We start from the raw sequence: 20,884 nt of genomic DNA on the forward strand, positions 1-20,884 counted from the left end.
AAGCATTCAAGAGGAAGCAGGTCATAAAAGTTTGAAAAAAATTGCAGCCTGACAATGTGATAGAAAAGAAAACACCATTTTCTGGGGAGAAATTCAAGCCAGCTGTAGAAATTTGCCCAAGTAATGAGGAGCCAAATGTTAATCCCCAAGACAATGGGAAAAATGTCTCCAGGGCATGTCAGAGACCTTCATGGCAGCCCCTTCCATCACAGGTCTGGAGGTCTGGGAGGAAAAAATGGTTTCCTGGGCCTCGTCCCCAGGCCCCCCACACTCAAACCCCACTCTATGCAGCCTTGGGACATGGTGCCCTGCATCTCAGCTGCTCCAGCTGCAGCTGTGGCTAAAAGGGGCCAATGTACAGCTCAGGCTGTTGCTTCAGAGGTTGTAAGCCCTAAACCTCGGTGGCTTCCACATGGTGTTGGGCCTGTGGGTGCACAGAAGTCAAAAATTGAGGTTTGGGAACTCCACCTAGATTTTAGAGGATGTATGCAAATGCCTGGATGTCCAGGCAAAGATGTGCTGCAGGGGTGGAGCCCTAATGGAGAACCTCTGCTAGGGCACTGTGGAACGGAAATGTGGGGTTGCAGCCCCCACACAGAGTCCCCACTGGGACATTGTCTAGTGGAGCTGTGAGAAGAGGGCCACCATCCTCCAGACCCCAGAATGGTAGATTCACCAACAACAACTTGTACTGTGTGCCTAGAAAAGCCACAGGCACTCAACACCAGCCCATGAAAGCAGCGTGAGAGGGGCTGTAACCTGCAAAGCTACAGGGGCGGAGCTGCCCAAGACCATGGGGACCCACCTCTTGCTTCAGCATGACCTGGATGTGAGACATGGAGTCAAAAGGGATCATTATGGAGCTTTAAGATTTGACTGCCCCACTAGATTTCAGACTTGCATGAGGCTTGTAGCCCCTTTGTTTTGACCAATTTGTCCCATTTGGAACAGGTGTATTTACCCAATGCCTGCACAACCATTGTATCTAGGAAGTAACTAACTTGCTTTCAATTTTACAGGCTCCTAGGCAGAAGGGACTTGCCTTGTCTCAGATTAGACTTTGGAATTGGACTTTTAGGTTAATGCTGGAATGAGCTAAGACTTTGGAGAGTTGTTGGGAAGGCATGATTGTGTTCTGAAATGTAAGGACACGAGATTTGGAAGGAGCCCGGGGCAGAATGATATGGTTTGGCTGTGTCCCCACCCAAATCTCACTTATAATTGTAATAATCCCCATGAGTCAACGGCAGGGCTAGGTGAAGATAGCTGAATTATGGGAGCAGTTTTCCCCATACTGTTCTCATGGTAGTGAATAAGTCTCACAAGATCTGATGGTTTTACAAAGGGGTTTTCTCCTACACAAACTCTCTTTCCTGCCGCCATTTAAGATGTGATTCTGCTCCTCATTTGCCTTCTGCCATGATTGTGAGGCCTCCCAGCCATGTGGAACTGTGTGTCAATTAAACCTCTTTCCTTTATAAATTACCCATTCTCGGTTATGTCTTTATTAGCAGTGGCAGAACAGACTACTACAATGGCCATCTGCTCCTTGAAAAACTCATACTGATTATGCAGACAATAATTAGTAACATTACTTTCTCAATATCCCCAAATACAAGTCCCAAAAAAGATGTGCACAATGATTCTGGAAGCATCCCTCACTGTGTTTCCCTAACCACAAGTAGATAAAAAGTGTGTGTGGCCAGAAGCATTAATCTCAAAACCTAAACCAACTTATACAAAAGGAGAAACAATTACTTTCATTGTTCAATTTTTTAACAGCTTTCCCGAGATATAATAAACATACAATCAGCATCATATATTTAAAGTGTACATGTATGGTTTTACACATGTATAACCCCATCATCATTACAACCTATATAACAACATATCCTTCACTCTTACAAGTTACCACCTGTTCCTTTGTCATTGTTCTATCTTGCCTATCCATACCTTTGCATCCCTAGGCAACCACTACTCTGCAAGTTGTCATAGTAGTTTTAATTATCTAGGATTATATAAAAATAAAATCATAATGTATTTACTCTTTTTCAACTGTCTTCTTTTGCTCAGCCTAAATAATTTAAGGTTCATCAATAATGTACATATAAATAATTCATTACTTTTTTAACAAACAATAAATATTCCATTGTATGCACTGTATGAATATACAACTTGTTTCTTGATTTATCTGCTGATGGACATTTGGGTTGTTTGCAGTTTGGCACTATTACAAATAAGGCTGCTACAAAGCCTTTGAGTACAAGTTTTTGTATGAATATAAGCTTTCATTTAGCTGGGGCAAATAAAGCGTGAAATAGCCTAATCATATGATATGCATATACTTAACTTTTTAAGAAACTTGACAGTTTTCAAAAATGGTTGTACCATGTACTTTCTTACAAGCAATGCATACAGTAGAATGACATCTCATTGTGATTTTAGTTTGCATTTCCCTAATGATGAATGACATTGAAAATCACAATGAGATACTGCTCTACTGGACTTCATACATTCCTGGTAAGACTTTTGCTGTGATTTTGATCAGTCCTATGCTGAATTCATACAACAATTTTGGGAGAAGAGATACCCCACAATATTGAGTCTTCCAACTAATGAACATATGTATTTCTTCATTTATTAGGTCTTCATTAATTTTGTTCAGCAATGTTTTGCAGTTTTCAGCACATGGGCTTCTGCATCTTTTGCAGAATTATCCATGAGTATTACATAATAAATACGATGCTGTAAATGGTATCGTTTTCAACTTAGATTTTCAACTGATCATTGTTAGATATGGAAATGCAACTGCCATTAGTTTGTATCCTGCAGCCTTGCTGAACTTACTTATGAGCTCCAGTAGATTTTTGTAAAGTCCATCGGATTTTCTACATAGACAATAACATCATCTACAAGTAAAACAATTTTACTTCCTCCTTTCCAAATACATGACTTTCATTTCTTTGTATTGCCTATTGCCATTGCTAGGACCAAACAGTGCAATGTTCAACAGAAGTGACAAGAGTGACTATCCTTGCTTTGTCACCATATTACAGTTTTTTTGGAAATGCCCTTCTTTCATGTTGAGGAAATTCTCTTCTATTCTTTATCTTGCTGACTGTTTTGGGAACAGATTTTGGCATCAGAATTTGTCAAATGCTTTGTCGGCTATATTTAGATGAACACTCTGATTTTTTAGAATTTGTTCATATAGTGAAACACGATGTTTTTTAATATCATAGGATAAATCTCAATTGGCTATGATCTAGTATCCTTTTACCATATTATTGATACATTTGCTAAAATTTTGTTGAGAAATTTTATAGCATAATTGATATTTATATGTTGTTTTCTTCTTGATATGTCTTTTTCTGGTTTTGGTATCAAGGTAATTTGGCCTCACAGAAGCAGTTGGGAAGTTTTAACTCCTGTTCAACTTTCTAGAGAAATCTACATAGAATTGGTATTTTCACTTTCTTAAATGTTTGGTAGAATTCACCAGTAAAGCTTTTTGGGCCAGTAGTTTTCTTCATGAGAAGGTTTTAAGTTACACATTCAATTTATTTAATTGATACAGGGATATTCATGTTATTTACAGCAGTCCCTTAGTATCTGCAGGGAACTGGTTCCAGGATGCACAGAGATACCAAAATCCATAGAGGCTCAATTCCCTGATAAAAAAATTATGTAGTATTTGCATATAACATACACACATTCACCCATATACTTTAAATAACCTCTAGATTACCAATAGTACATAATACAAAGTAAATGCTATATAAATGGTTGTCTTACTGCTAAACTTTTTAAGTTCATATTATTTTTTGTTGTATTGTTATTTTTATTGTTATTTTCAAATATTTTTGATCCATGGCTGAATCCACATGCATGGAACTCATGGATTCAAAAGGCCACCTGTATTCTTAATTGAGCTTTGGGGATATATGTCTTTCAAGAAATTATTCACCTTATTTTTGCTTTAGAGTTGTTCATTATCTACTTAATATCCATTTAATATGATCTTTCTTGCTACATGTTCCATGTGCAATAAAAAGGAATGTATATTATCTGCTGCTGTGTGGCAAAGTGTTCTATAAATATTAAATAGGTCAAGTAGATTGACAGCATTGCTAAAGTTTTCTATGCCCGTATTGACTTCTTATCTACTCTCAATTATTGAGAGGGGGTACTGAAATCTCCATTAATTATGGATTTGTCTACACCTCCTTGCAGTTCTGTTTTTATTTCATGTATTTTGAAGCTATGCTATTAAGTGAGAGAACACTTAGAACCATCACATCTTCTTGATTAATTGACCGCTTTATTATTATGAAATGGCCTTCTTTATGCGTGATACTATTACTTGCTCTGAAATCTTCTTCATCTGATATTAATTTAGCTACTCCAGCTTTAATTTGATTACTATTAGCCAATTATTTCTTTTTACATCTTTTAGGTCTTAATCCATTAATGTCTTTTATTTAAAATAGATTTCTTATAGGCAGCATATAATTGGATTTTTAAAATCCTACATAACAATCTTTATCTTTTAATTGGAGTGTTGAGACCATTTACATTTATTGTGATGATTGATATGGCTAGGTTTCAATCTACCACTTTCTATTTGTTTTCTAACTATCCATTAATCATTTGTTCTTCTTACCTTCTTTTGTTGCTTTCTTCTTTATTATTCCATTTTATCACCTTTTGTTGGCTTTTTAATCATTACTCTGTATTTTTAGTGCTTACTCTAAGGTTTACACCACACATCTTTAACTTATCAATGTCTATCTTCAAGTAACATAATTCTTGACATACAGTATAGGCACATCCCAGCCTCTGTGCTATTGTTTTATTATTTTACCACCACATCTACTCTACACCCCATAGGACATTGTAATTAATTTTTGTTCAGTCAATTGTTTCCTAAAAAGATTTAAAATACTAAGGAAAAGTATTATATATTTACCCACATAGTTACGTTTTTTGATACTTTTCATTCCTTTCAATATTTTTCAAAGAATATTCAAAAATATTTGGCAATATTTTTCTTCAGCCTAAAGAACTGCCTTAATATTTCTTACTGTGCAGGTGACTGGAAAATGAATTCTTCCCTTTTATATATTGGGAAAAAGCTTTATTTATTTTACTTTTGATTTTGAAAGACATTTTATTAAATATAGAAGCCTAGACAGAGAATTGTCTTTTTCAACTTCAGTGCTCTAAATATGCTGTTCCACTTTCCTTTTTACTTGTACTGTTTTGGACAAATAATTTGTTGTCATTTTTATCTTCTTTTCCTCTATACAAAATGTATCTCTTTTCTCTGGCTACTTTAAGATTTCCCTGTATCCCTGGTTTTGAGAAACTGATTATGATGTATCTTAATATAATTTTCTTCAAGTTTCTTTTGTTTGGGGATTCATTGATCTTGGGTCTGTCAGTTTACAGCATTTATCAAATTTGGAAAAATTTTGACCATTATTTCTTCAAATATATTTTTTCTGCCATCTATTATTTTGCTAACTCTAAATATATGTATTTAGTTTGCTGAAAGTTGTCACAGAGCTCACTTATGCTCTCCTACATTCTTAAGCCTTTTTTTCTTTGTGCTTTATTTCAAATAATTTCTGTTGCTATGTTTTCAGGCTCACTAGCCTTTTCGTCTATAATGTCTCATCTCCCATTAATCCCATCCAGAAAAATGTTCACCTCAGACATTGTAGTTTTCATCTGTAGAAGTTTAGTTTGGATTCCACATCTCTACTTAACATTTTTAATCTTTCCTCCAACTTTAGGGACATAAGGAATACCTTATAATAACTACTTTCATCTTCCAGTCTGTTAATTCTACATCTTTGTCAGTTTGGGGTGAATTTTAGTTGATTTTTTTTCCATTTTGATCATGCTCTCCTGCTTCTTTACACAAAATTTTTGATTGGAGATATTTGATTAGATACCATGTATTGGGATTTTTTTTTACTTTATTTAGTGCTTAATATTTCTGTATTCTTATAAATATTCTTAAACTTTCTAGATAGATGTTTGATCCTTTTAGTTGTTACTTTTAAAATTTATTCTCCACAGCCAGAGCAGCATTTAGTCTATAGTTAATTGTTCTCCACTATTGAGGCAACACTATTCTGAGTACCCTAACCAATGCCCCACCAATTATGTGACCCTCTAATCTGGTTAGAGAGGAAGGCAGTATTTCCAGGCTTATGTGCACTCTGAGTATTGTTCCTTTCACTCCTTTCAAGCAGTTCCTTCTCCAGTCTCAGAAAGATTCCTCACATGAATGTGATTGTCAGTATTCTGCTGAAAACTTGAGAGACAGCCTCTGTAGATGTCACAAGTTCTCTCTATATATCTGTTTCCTCACCAGGATTCTGCCCTGAGAACTCTAGCCATCTTGATCTCCCCAGAACTTAGGGAGTCTGCTAGGCCGTGCCTGGATTTTCTCACCCCATAGCACAGGAGTGTTCAATCTTTTGGTTTCCCTGGGCCACACTGGAAGAAGAATTGTCTTGGGCCACACATAAAATACACTGACGATAGCTGATGACCAAAAAAAGAAAAAAGAAAAAAAACCCTGATAATGGTTTAAGAAAGTTTACGAATTTGTGTTGGGCTGCATTCAAAGCTCTCCTGGGCTGCATGAAGCCTGTGGGCCACACGTGGGGCAAACTTCCATTTTGTAGCACAATCTGGAAAAACCCTTTCAGGCAGCAAGCTGCAGAAGTCAAAAGGTTCACACTGTTGTTTCCCTTCTCTCACGGGTCACTGTTTTTTGTTGCTTAGTGTCCAATATCATGAAAACCACATTTTCATATATTCTGTTCTGTGTTTTATTCTTTTCAGGCAGGAAGGCTAATTTATTCCTGTTAGTCTATCTTGGCTAAACACAGAAGTCTGAATTTTGTTTTAAGCTCTATGAGTTTTGAATATTTTAGATTATATACATAAAGAAATTCTGAGCCTATGAATTCAGAGTCATAATCTGAAATACATATATATGTGTGTGTATTCCCTAGGCTAGATAAGAAAATAATCCCCAAACGACAAGCCATCCCTTTAATTCAATGGTATCATGTGCCTTGTTATCAGTACTCATACTGAACTGACACAATATAGTTCTAAAGAGTGGAAATACATTACTTTTGCAATGTCGTGTTTCACTAGAATCAAAGTTGAGGCTAAGTATATGGGTTCTGAGGTTATACCACCAGTGTTCCAGTCCTACTTTCTTATTAGCTGAGTTAACATGAGAAAATTGCTTCACTTCTTTATACCTCCATTTTTTTATTCATGGTGTTATGTTAAAAAATATTTTGGGTTGTTAAAAATATTAATTCCTCTAAAGTATTTATCATAGTAAAAGTTCAGTAAATGTTATCTTCCCTCCAAATTATATAATTTCCAATTTATATTAAAAATCTAAGTTTTGTACACATAAATCATAATCCTAGTGAAATATTATACAAATTTAATCTAGCAGACATGCAGTGAGTTCTAAGAGATTCCACCCTTCATTCTATTTTGTTTGCCACTCCAGAATGACGTTTGTGAGAACTGCTTTCAAGCATACAAGTCATTCATAGCTCCTCTACTCAGTGCCTACTTGAGGGTATAGAGGGCAGCCTCTTGGCTTCAGCATTTCAGACTTTGTAAATTAAGGTCTGTGTCTATTTTTCCAGCCTCATCATCTACTCTTTCCTTTCACTAACTGTGTATTACAACCAAACGAAATGATTAATCTCTGTGAACATTCAAGGACCTTTATTATCTCTATACTTATTTTCATCCTGTTTCTTCTACTTGGAATCCCCCATGTTTATGCAGTCACATGTATGATGCGTCTTCCATTATGCTGCACTGTGTGGAGTATAAGAAACACAAAGGCAATTTTAGAAAAGTATCTCTGCTCTTAAGAGGCCTACAGCCAAGCAAATACATGGTCACAACACAATGAAAAGAGCTATTCTAGAGGAATGGATATATGGCAGGTAAAAGGACAGGACAGACTGCCTTAGTTTTGCCCAATAAATAAGATGGGGGTAGGAAGGTAGGGTGCTCAAAGAAAGTATCACAGATGAACTGATCTCTGTACTGTTTGAAAAACTCTCTGACCTACTTCTTCATTCAGATTTAGCAATATGCAAATCTATAGATTACAGGTACTTGGCTTAAGTAAACTCTACCTATATATGAGTTACACTGTAAACTGTTTAGAATAATAACTTGTGTATAGGAAAAGGGCAAACTAAGACATTTTCAAAAGACCAGTTAAGTAATGAGTACTAATAAGAACACTGACATTTACAATAAAAACATGTCAAAACAAGATAAGTAGTGTCTAATTCAACTGCATAAAAACAAGGTCATAATAATGATATACAATATTTTCCAGTCAATCTGTACTGTTACCAAAAATCCCACAAAAGGTAAAATAGTGAAACTTATGCTGTTCACAACTGATGTCCCAGAGATCCTGAAATAGTCTCTCTCTCACCCATTAGGACAATTTTATCTAAGACAGCATATCAGGCCAGGCGCAGTGGCTTACGCCTGTAATCCCAGCACTTTCGGAGGCCGAGGCGGGTGGATCACCTGAGGTCAGGAGTTTGAGACCAGCCTGGCCAACGTGGCAAAACCCCATCTCTATTAAAAGTACAAAAAAATTAGCAGGGGTGGTGGCGTACGCCTGTAATCCCAGCTACTCAGGAGGCTGAGGCAGGAGAATAGCTTGAACCGGGGAGGCGGAGATTGCAGTGAGCCAAGATCACGCCACTGCACTCCACCCTGGGCAACAGAGCAGGAACCCGTCTCAAAAAAAAAAAAAAAAAAAAAAAGCATATCAGATCTTGGCTTAATTTTTAAATTATAGCTGATCATTTATTGAGCAGTTAACTCTGTGCTAGACACAGGCCACGGCACTTCATTTCTTGTTTAAATCTCATCTCAGGATTGTGAACTTCTCTTAAAGTATCCACTTTATTCTAAGTCTTTCCACTGTCAATAAAAACATCATCAAGCCTTATTTGTATGACTTAAATAGGTCGCAACATTCTTTTTTCTCCCATTTGACAGTCCATTTTCGAATATTCTATTTCTAATAACCAGCCACCACATCTATCATTTTGATAACTGGGGAGTCCTCTTAAAAAGATATTAGCATTAATGACCATTATTTATTTCATTTATTGGATGTCAGGCATTATATCATTCAATCTTCACAAAAATGATTTAAAGTTAACATAATAGATATGTATTATATATGTACAAACAGGCATCAGATAGGGCAATCACATTTCTAAAGTTACACAGGTTTTAATGTTAAGCTTTGATTTTGACTACAGCCTGTGTTCTAAAAATACAACAAGTAACACTTAGTGGAAGCTTACCATGTGTCAGGCACACTGCCTATTGTGTGTCAGGTGCTTAACACATTATTGCTTTTAATCTTTCCAACGAATCTATGAGGTGATTATGGGTCCACAACTGTTTATCTGAAACCCCTGGAGACAGGTGTTATTTAAGAATTTGTAACTTTTGAAATATACGGTATTTGTTACATAACTTCCCCCATATACATGCACATCTGATTTAATTACTTTTGAGTAAATTCTATATAATAACAACTGATTACATTTAATTTGTGTGTGTCTGGTAGTTTTGCCCAGTTTCTACACCAATTAACCTCTAATGTCTTTTAATCTGATGTTGAAACAGGAAAACAAGAAAAAATATTTATGGAGTTAAAAATATAAAATATTCTAGCCTTTGTATTTTATATTGCAGGTTTCCCTGCCTGTAGGTAGATAAACCAAAATCAAAGAAAGAGCTGGAATAAATGAGATACACACTGCTTTTGTTCAAAAGAGAATAAAATATCAGGATCTACTGGGCTGCCAAACGTTCAGTCTTATTTTACAGATCTAAACAGCAGAGTCTTAAATTAAGGATTAAGAAGTGAAAGCCTGGCCTCTCCTAGGTAGATCAATCAGTGAATTGATCTTTCTCCCTGATTTAAGTCCTTCCATTATACAACACCAAGCGTCTCCACTTCTCGTCCAGCATTACATCTCTCTTTTCTTATCAGTCTTCATTTTCTCCTTCCCCTCTTTTTCTTCCACTTCCCACTGTCTGCTTTTCCTTCTCTAATTTTCTTTCCCTCTGTTCTTAATGGCATTCAAGATAAGGGTATCAACTGAGCTAGTGCCAAAAAGTTAAGTTCCCACAGATCTTTTGGTATTTCTCTGATGCCCATTTAAGGCTAAGTTTAGCTTAGAGAGTGCAAAGTTATAAAATGCTCTTCTTAACGGCCTCACAAGTGCAGAAATATGTGTGTGTGTGTGTGTGTGTGTGTGTGTGCCTGAGGGTACACATGAGTCTGACATCTGCAGTTGGTAACATTCTCTCTCTGCTTATTGTAATTTTCATTCTACTAAATCTTCAGAGTGCAAGAAAAAGGGAGACATTTTATTTCTGCAAAATAAATATCAGCTTAGTAATTAGGGTAATTGGTCATGAATTATGGAGTTTAAATAACATTAGTATAAGATTTAATCATGATATATCTCAGGAATTAGTCTGATACTGTTTTTCCCACTGTAGTAAGCTATGTTTTTTTCATTCTACATTCACTTGACTGAAAGAAAGACTTTTGTAATTTGTCCTGCATTAGTGAGCATTTCAGAGCTCTCTTACTTTTTGTTCCTACTCCTATTACGGTATTTACTGTGTCTTATTGCATCCTCATGTGTAAAGTAGATGACTAGTTTTTCAATAATTTGCTTCTCATTAATAAGAAGTATATATTGGTTTTTCTTATAACTCAAGTTCCAAGTACTTAGCCTAATACTTTAAGAGTACTCAACAAATATTGGATGAATAAATATTAAATATTTATTTTAAAAATTAGTTTAGTTACACTCTTGTATATTCTAATTTGTGGTTAAAAAGGTAAATTGAAGTAAACACCCCAAAGCACGTATATCTTACTCTTATATGTTGCTTGTCCTTTTGTGTTATTACAACGTGCAGTGCACGTTATAGTCTCCAAGACATTAACGGTAATTAATCCTAAGTGTAGGAATTATGAATAATTGGATTCTCGTCTTTCATCTTGTTTTATTTCTAAATTACTTTATAATAAACATGCATGACATTTTAAAACAGAAAATTACAATGGAACTTATTTTCTTAAAAACATTGTTTATACATTTCTTGAAAGTATCAAATTCACTGGGTATAGAATTCTATGTAATACCAGCTTGTTCTCGTCACCATATTCCCTATATTCCTGGTCATACTACTAATTTGCTAGGTTACTTGAATGTTCATAAGCTGTACAATCACCCTGAATACTTTATAATACATTCCAAGTCCACTGGATTAACAATTATATCAGTTATTTCTAAACGAACTTGAGTCTGGGTCTACATTATTCTCAGAATTCAGGAAAATCCAAATTCGTCCATCTTTACACCTACTCTTGGAGGATTTGGGTAAGGTCTAAGTAGATTTAATGGCTACTACAGTTACTTTACTTCCTGAAGTGTGGGTGAATAAATAAAAATGTATACAATAATTAAAGAGTTTATAATTAGACGCCAAGTTGCCAGCATGCACACCTGAGTGGCAGGTTGTGGTTGACTCCTTTCAGAGAAGTTGTCATCATCATCTTCCCACTGAATTAGACTATATGGGATCTTACACATCTGCTAAATGTCCTGGTTGGACAGCAGCAGAATAATGCAGAGTTCCAGCAAGCAGGACTCTGATGATGAGCAGGACTGTTTCATGATGGGGTGAGTGAGTGAGAGCCCCTGACTAGAGATATCCAGGCAGAGATGGAGTGACTCCTTCTCAGCACGCTTTTAGACCTGGGTTCAGGCATTAGGTCTATAACTGGATGATTTCATAAAAGGTAACCTAAATGGAAATCAATCTATTTTCATTTTATATAAAGGCTTGAAAGTTTAGATTTTTTGAACTCTAACATTTGCAACTTGATCTCACCTTTAATTCCACTGAAGATGCAGATTAACAAAAGTCATTTTTCTTTAAAATGTCAATAATTAATAAATAATTTTCTAGTCCCTTTTTCCTTTAAGTTGTACTAAAAAAATGTACATTTTAAAGGAAATGGTACTAAGCACCAGATTATTTGAAATTTTACACAGTTTTCATACTATTTTAAGGAAGTCATGTTTACATGATAAAAACCATTTGTAGTAGTAATTTATGTATTACTTAAAAGGGTCTGGGATATATTTCTAACAGATGAGCCTTATATAAACTTCAAAGAAAATTCCATTACAAAAGATTTCAACAATCCTTTAAGTCAAAAAAGTTGAAAGAAGGACTCTAGACAGGCCACATTTGTGATCAAGTAATCATCTATTTGGTTCAGAAATTCCTCAGGTAAATCTATGTCTTGTCTACCCACCCTCTCCAAGTTTCTACTGATAAAACATAAGGTACATTTTAAGTGTTAGGGAAAAAACCCACCAGGTCTTACCATCGAATGCTGACTCCATTTCTGTTTAATCTCAAGTGTATATTAAGTGAGATATTTATTTTTTTCAAATTACATTTGTTTGGAAAGAGATACATAAAGAATTGAGTACCTTCATATGCTATGGCCACAAATGAGCTGTCTGCATTTTACAATTAGCCTGTAACCACAAGAACTCTCTTTTTTTTTTTTTTTGATGCTAAGTATAAAAGGTCATTGTACATATCAGCAAGTGTGAAAAGAGAACTCCAAAGAAGCTCAGGTTACCCACACTCAGACTCAAGTTAAATACCATAATCATGCCAGCCATTGGTTACTACTCAGTCTCTGGGTCTGGAAACCAGTCTGCCAAAAGCCCAGATAGCTAGAAAAGCAGACATGTTTTATCATATGACTGACCCCAGAAGCCCAATTTAAAGAGAAATTATGTGTTCTACATTAGGAGGAACAAATATCTCTGACTTTACAAAGGTCTTTTTATTAAGATAACAAAGAACATATATTGTGAAATTCAGTAATTTAAAAATATATATATAAACTTTAAATGCTAACAGGGCACATGAGCTTACTCACCAACCTCAACATAAGTTACTCTTTTTGCATCTACACAGACACAATGTTTCTTGAAAAAAATTATGAACTTCATTTTTAGTAGAATGGGTTATTATACATGTATAAATTCAATTTAAAACATCTCTTTAAAATATTAAAGTTCATGGTTGCTATCTAAGAGTGCAACTTGCTAACTCCTTCTTTGAAAGAAATGAAGCTTTAGAACTTCCATCTGAAGAGTAGTAAGTAATAAGACTTTTAAGAAACAAATAAACATTTAAAAAATATCCCAAGGGTAATCCATTAACTAATTAATCATATAATTTTTTTTGGAAAACATGCTACTGTACATGTAAAATATATGTAAGTCTTTATTGAATTCTCAGAAATTTAGTAAGGACTAACAAATCTAATGAATGAATAACTGTTGAAGAATAATGACGTAATTCCTGGAAGCCTCTGAGTTGAAACTACTCACCCAATTTCTTTGCCAATTACAAATTGACTTTGAAATCTCCTTCAGGATGAAAGAGCTACAAGGTTTACATGACTCCCAGAAAAATGAAGATCATCTCTACCAATTATGATTATGTTTGAAATTTTAAATTTATTCTACATTCTATGATGTTCAAATAAACTTAGTGTTATCTAAGAAATGTGTGTTATTCCATTCTGAATAATTTATCTTTTTATGCTAACATTTCATAATTAATTTTTCTTTCCCAAATAAAAGCATCTGGTAAAGACATTTAAATTCATCCTAAGTGTAACATTAAACTCTATCATTTGTGGAATGTACTTCAGTCCCAAGAAATCTCAATTACATTAAAAATAATAAAAATATCTTGATGTATATATACATCCAAATGTATGTGAAAAAGATTTTACTTTTCAAACTTCACCATATAATTGTAATTTCTCAGTTTCTTCTCCAGGTTAAACTTGAAAAGCAAGATGAAGTTTTGCCAGGGTAATGAGTCTAATTTTTAAAATATAAGGCTGTTTCACGACTCAAAGCCTCTATACCTATATAAACCTTAACCCCTACTTATCTGTAATATTTCATTGAGATAATTTCATATATTCTAGTTTCACAATGAAGAAAGTGCTGTATAACTTGATGCCACAACAAGCTCTGGAAAAATGCACTGAGGATGTAAATAACAATGAATGATTATGTAATATTAATTTTAGCTCAAGTTTGTTTTTACTGTTATGGCTCGATGCTAGTTATTTATCACACTTTACAAAGTTTAACTTCTTGATATGTCATGAAACTGTTTACCATCAGGATATTATTTTAGATAGCTTACACACAGCACACACATTCTTTTGCTCCTTTGTACTTGTGACCTGGGAGCCCAGGAGTCAGGCTTCCGCTGGCCTAGAGGGAGCCAGCAAACTTGAGCCACTCCCCTCTCCCCACTGCACTGCCCTGCACCGCAACTCAGCTCAACCTAAAAGATCACACTCTCTAGAATCCTTGAAACATAAATATTCCCATGATCCATAATGAGGGATCAATGCCAGAGATTTTCAGCAGTCTATATAGGTCATGAGTTTAACTGCTATTCAAATCATAGCAAATTGGTTTCACATTGGCTTGACTAACCATTTATATGAATAAGTTGGACAATGCGGGATGCCTACCCAGCATCCATCCCTCCACCCCTTTTCTCTTACCCAAAGGAAGCTCTACTGGCTTCAGATACCCAATCATCCCTTCCATGTGACTCTGGGGAAGCTTAAATCATCTCCTGCTGCAACGACAGGTCCTAGTAAGTCTACATCAAACATATTACCACCACCACCCCCCACTTTGCCATGAACTATTTTAAAAACTCAAGCTTAAAGCAGGCAGCATACAAAGTGTCTCTGGAGGCTACTGCTGGCCCACAGTTGGAGGAGATGTTTTCTGTCTCAAGAGGTGAAGAGGAAACATGTTTCCTTAGTGACTGCTGACAGCCATTTTACAAGCACAAAGAAGTTCAGGCTAGGACAAAAAGTGAAACATAAAGGAGGGCAGGGTCAAGGGAAAAAGAGTAACAGGGTAAAAGCCTTGATCACATCCTACCTGAGGCCCACTAGCTCGGGACTTTTTGTTGTGAAATGCTATACATTTCCTTATTGCTTAGGACAATTTATGTCAGATTTTGCGGGGTTTGCAGCCAAAGATAACTTGACACTATTTCATTTTTAACAGAAGCAGTACTTTCAACAATGCCTCCTAATTTGAATTAAGCACATTATTAGAATTTGCCATCAGTCACTCACTCAAAATTACCCTAGAGCCATAGCCCCAGAGTTGGCCGCCCAAACTGAGTTCACTGGTGGAAAAAGTTGAGACACTTCTGCCACTATTAGTTATGTCTCAAAATCTTACCATTCAACTTAGAGACATAATCAAAGAAGAGTAAAAATATAATTTCATTAGCAGAATCTTCATTGAATAGCAAAAAATTATACATTTTTACAATAAAATAGACTTCTTCAGAAAGTGAAGTCTCATTTCTCTTCTTACCTCTTTCACACTGTGGACCAGTGAATCCATAAACACAAGCACAGCGGTTGGGTCCGATGCAACGTCCACCATTCTGACATCCATTTTCACAGACAGCTGCATACAAAAATAGCAAGAAGCTCATTATATAGCCAGTCTCCAAGCACAATATAGTAGTGCAGTGATGCTGCCAATAAAGGATCTTATGTTAAATTATAGTAAATTATGTTAATTAAACTGCAACTTGTGTAAATTGCACAGGTTAAAGTTCACATCTTAAATTTAAGTAAATATATTTAAGTATATTCAGACAAAAACTTACATACTTCATGTAAATCACACTGTTAAGCAAGTGTTTGGTAAAAGGTTATTTGGTTTTTTTTTATCAGAATCATATTCGCTGGCTCTCATGCTCATTTAGAATGTAACTACTCAACCCTCAATTTCTGTACTACTAACCCTATAATCTATATTTTCACTGGTAAGGAATGAATAAAATATGGGAAATGAAGGAAAAAAGAGGCCGATCCAGGTAGCACAGGGAAGAAGTAGGAGGAGAAAATGTAATAAGAAAAAATGAAAATGATATGGCAATAAAGGGAAAAAGCAAAAATCAGAGAAGAAAAGGAAGCCAAGCGGGGAAAAAAGGTAAAGCTGGAAGGGCAAAACAAAGAAAAGGGGGGAAAATACCATCAACGTTAGCTATAAAATGCCAAAAGAAGTAACCAATGTGTAGAGACTATTTGCAGGTCATAGAAGAAAAAAAAGGGAAAAAAAGCTGTGTAAGCATAATATGTTCTTTCATATAAAATTAACTCACAATCCAAATGTTTCCAAAGTCATGCTGACAAACACACAGCACACACTCTCTTTTGCTCCTTTAGCCTTGTGACCTGGGAGACCAGGAGTTAGGGTTCCATGAGCCCAGAGGGAGCCAGTAAACTTGAACCACTTCCCTCTCCCCACTGAACTGCCGTGCACTGCAACTCGGTTCAGCCTAAACGATCACACTCTCTAGAATCCTTGGAACCTAAGTATTCCCACGATCCATAATGAAGACAGCTGAATTCAAGAATCATGTCTTCTCCAGGAGAAAATACTGATACTGAAAGTGTGTCTCCCTATCTACCCACCCTGTTGAAACATTTGTCCTCACAAATGAATTAGAGGATTATATTCTATGACCTGTGTCCATAAATGGAGTTTAAGGACACTAATTATTCAAATTAAAGGGAAGTGGGGGGCCAAACACTTCAAGTGAGGTACACATCATAAAATGGGAAACTCAATAAGTATACTGATATCTAGTAGCAGAGTAATGCTGCTATTTCCTTATCAGGTATGTTGAACCGGATAGACTGCCTATCATCTCCAGAATGCACGGAGTGATTTCTGTTCTGCTGATGATGGTCAGAAGACTAAAACGCACCTGGAAATAAAAGATGATCTTGACCTTAAAGCGTCACTGTGCCAATGGCCTCAGAGGCATTTGTTGATAAGTTACACTTCAATTAAAGGCATGATTCTGTGTGTCTCTGCACAAGTACAGCTCCCTAGGAACCATACCCTTCTGCTTCTTCACCTGTCTCCAGCTGAGTCCTACATAGCACTTCCCACTCATCATTGCCTTGAAATATGGGCAGACTTGAAATATAAGTAAATACAAAGCAGAAAAGAAAAGGAAAAAAGGCCACGGGGAACATGAAAAAAATAAAGATGGATGGGAAGGTGGGAAAAAACAAAACCTATGAGAGCATTCTGTGCAGTAATTCCATAGAAACAACTGCCAGGATTTGAAGATTCCTACATGTATGCGTACGTTCAATGCAGCACTATTCACAATAGCAAAGACATGGAATCAACCCAAATGCCCATCAATGATAGACTGGATAAAGAAAATGTGGCACATACACACCATGGAATACTATCCAGCCATAAAAAGGAACAACATAATGTCCTTTGCAGCGACATGGATGGAGGTGGAAGCCATTATCCTCAGCACACTAACACAGGAACAGAAAGCCAAACACCACATGTTCTCACTTATAAGTGGGAACTGAACAATGAGAACACATGGACACTGGGAGAGGAACAACACACACTGGGGCCTGTCTGGGGAGGGCAGGGGGAGGGAGAGCTTCAGGATAAATAGCTAATGCATGAGGGGCTTAATACCTAGGTGATGGGTTGATAGGTGCAACAAACCACCATGGCACACATTTACCTATGTAACAAACCTGCATGTCCTGCGCATGTATCCCAGAAATTAAAATACACTTACATTTTTAAAAAAGAAAGATTTAAAAAATCAATTGTTAAAAAGATACACTGCAAAATACTAAGTCCAAAGTAACGTGATCAATCAAAATGTGTGGAATTTTCTTTAAATGCTATTGAGCTGTAGGAAATTTAAATTACAGTCACTTTCCCATGTGTTCTCTTATCACAATGCCAGCCTTTGGGGAAAAGCTGTCCACACTGACTGTAACACTCAGAACACAACCTCCGGTAAATGGAGGAAGGGCTTCTCCCATGGTTTTCCAAAACAGAGTTTCCAATTCGCAGGTAGAACAAGGCTGGATGAACCTTGAGTTTCTCCTAGAAAGAGCTGGCCCATTACAAATTAAACCTAATCTAACCTGTCTAGCTTAGACTATCAATGCCTCCCTTCTCACTAAAGATTTTTGGAGGTTTGCAAATTATAGTTATTGTTTATAAAAAATATTTATCTTAGCTTATAATATGGGTTTCTTGTTATTTTTAATGAATCAATAAATATTTTAAATTTCTCAATTTTAATTTCTAATACTATAAATATTGAAGGAACTCATATAAACAAAAGACATTTGAGGACCTCAATAATTTTTAAAAATGTAAAGGGATCCTATGAACAAAAAGATCAAGGGCCACTGATACAACCACTTGCTTGTATTTCTGTCTCTCATGTGAGAGTGGGTTCCCCCAGGACAAGGGCCAGATCTGTTTGCCTTTGAATCCCTGTCACCTACTGTGGTATCTGACAGACTGCACGAACTCAACAAACTCCCGCACATCAAAATTTTATGGCATTTTTTCAAGTACTTCGCAAGGCAGAATGGTGCAGTGAACAAATAATGAGCTCTGCTGTCCCCAGCACCCACTCACCACACCACCTCTCTGATTCTTAGCTTCCTGGCCTGCAAAAAGAGACTTAACAGTTCCTCCCCTACAGACGTTTGAGGACTGAATAAAATAGCATATAAGACAGTGCACAGTGGCTGCACGCTGAAGGTATTCTACATTCTTAATTCCCTTCCTCTTTTAACTATAGAACATTTGTATGAAAATGTTCTGTAAGACAAGACGTCTGCAGCAGCCGAAGTTTACATTAAAGAGCAATAGCAAAAGAAGAGAAGCAGGAAATACAGATAAAAGTAGAAGCAAAAACCAAAAATGGTGAATTTCCTTTTTTCAAATGAATTATGATGAAAGGTATTTTACAAAAGAACATATTTTTTTGTAACAAAAAAGAATGGAAACAGCAACTTATATTTCAACTGGAGTCAGAAAAAAATTGGAAAATGCCTAAATTTCCACCACCGAAGGAACGCTGACCACTCAGGAAGAAAACTATGCTTACACCTAGCATGACGGTGGCATGAAAGGCAAGAGAGCAAAAGATGTACTACAGATAGAAGTATGAGCTGGTTTCTTAGCTGCCCACCAAAATCCTAGAAGGAGAAAACACACTGTTTTTCCTGTGTAGGTTGGTTGCATACTGTAGAAGCTCAGATATTTAGAGAACATTTTTATTCAACAGATATTTACTGAGCACTTACTTTGTGCCAGGTAACAGGTCAGGTACATATTTTTATTAGACAGACTCCCTTACAACTCAGCAGAGGCTCAGACACTTGGGCATAAGTCAAGTCTGAAATCATGATTGTAATTTCTACATAAATGTGTTAGAAAAATAGCATTCTAAACCAAGTTAAAATGTTAACAAGAGGAAAGAAACAAAAGCCTACTGTCTGACATAGGAAGGTATAAATCTTTGCTATTGGTGCTGCCTTCTTCCTTCGTTTTCTAAGATACCACACTCTCTCAGTTTTCATTCCATCCTCATGTCCATTCTTTCTCACTCTTCTTTGCTGGCTTCTTTTCCTCTTCCCCATCTCACAATGTTGGGCTGAATTGGGTCTCTGTTTTCAACTCTCTTCTTTAGCTACAACAACTTCCTAATGATCTTTATCTAAGCCTATGATTAAAATATTATCTATATAATAATTCAGTCTATACAGTCCCAAATTTATATCTCTATGTCCAACCTCTCTCCTAAGATCAGAGTTCATAGATCTTTGCACTTATAAGTCTGACAGATTTCTCAATCTAATGAATCCAAAACAAAACTCTTATCCTCAGCCCCACCACTCCTTACCCAACCCATTCCCTATACAGTATTTCCCATATCTGGAAATGACATCGCTATGAATCCAGGAGCTCCACCAAAACCCTCTCCTTGTCACTTTTGATTTTTACTTTTTCTATTTTTTTTATCCACCACGCCTGGTCCATCAGAGTATACCTCCAAAATACAAGCTCAATACAACCAATTACCACATCTTCAGCGACTACAGCTGCAGCATTGTTCACTAGCACCACTGTGGTAGCCTCCTACATGGCCCTTTCCTTTTCTCTGTTATAATCCAGGCTCAACACAGCAGACAGGTGATTTTTTTTTTAATGTTAACCAGATCACAGAACACCACTGCTCAAAATGCTCCAGTGGCTTCTCATAATATTTAGGCTGTAGTCCAAATTTTGTTCCTTGGCCTACTACAAGGCCCTACACCTCCCTCTCCAAACTCAATTCTTACCATTTTCCCTTTCCCCACTTTACTCCAGGGACATGGATCTTACGGTTTCCAAAATACATGGAGTCTGTTCCCACTACAGGTCCTTTAAATTTGCTTTTCACTTGTCCAGAACAATTTTTCCATAGACTTAAAGGCACAGACTCGGATCTGTGTCTCAATGTCACCTTCTCAGAGGCCCCTGATGTAAAATAGCAGACAACTGCTAATCCTGACCCGGACTCTCTCCCGCTTACCCTGCTTTATTCTTCTCCTAAAACTTCTCACTACCTAAATGTGTATTAGGTATTTACCTTTTTAGTATTAACTGTCATTTCTACCAGAATATGTGGCCAGGGTATCATCTTACCTATTCACAGTAGTTACTCAATCAACATTGCTGAATGAAATGGATGAAATAGAAGAATGCTTTCTAAGAAGTGCTGTCTGTTTCCAGGAAAGCAGCTAAGCAGTCTA

At 36.2% G+C, this 20,884-nt stretch overlaps 1 protein-coding gene across 1 annotated transcript in view; it reads right to left on the reverse strand.

The window, feature by feature from the left end:
• FBN2 (fibrillin 2) overlaps positions 1 to 20,884 on the reverse strand; it is a 277,129-nt gene that overhangs the window by 242,326 nt on the left and 13,919 nt on the right. Inside the window, exon 5 of the mRNA XM_031011267.3 lies at positions 15,597 to 15,692. Coding sequence (XP_030867127.2) covers positions 15,597 to 15,692 — 96 coding nt within the window. The remainder of the gene's footprint in view (positions 1 to 15,596; positions 15,693 to 20,884) is intronic.

This window comes from Gorilla gorilla, chromosome 4 (assembly GCF_029281585.2).
Source record: "Gorilla gorilla gorilla isolate KB3781 chromosome 4, NHGRI_mGorGor1-v2.1_pri, whole genome shotgun sequence".
Lineage (NCBI taxonomy): Eukaryota > Metazoa > Chordata > Mammalia > Primates > Hominidae > Gorilla > Gorilla gorilla.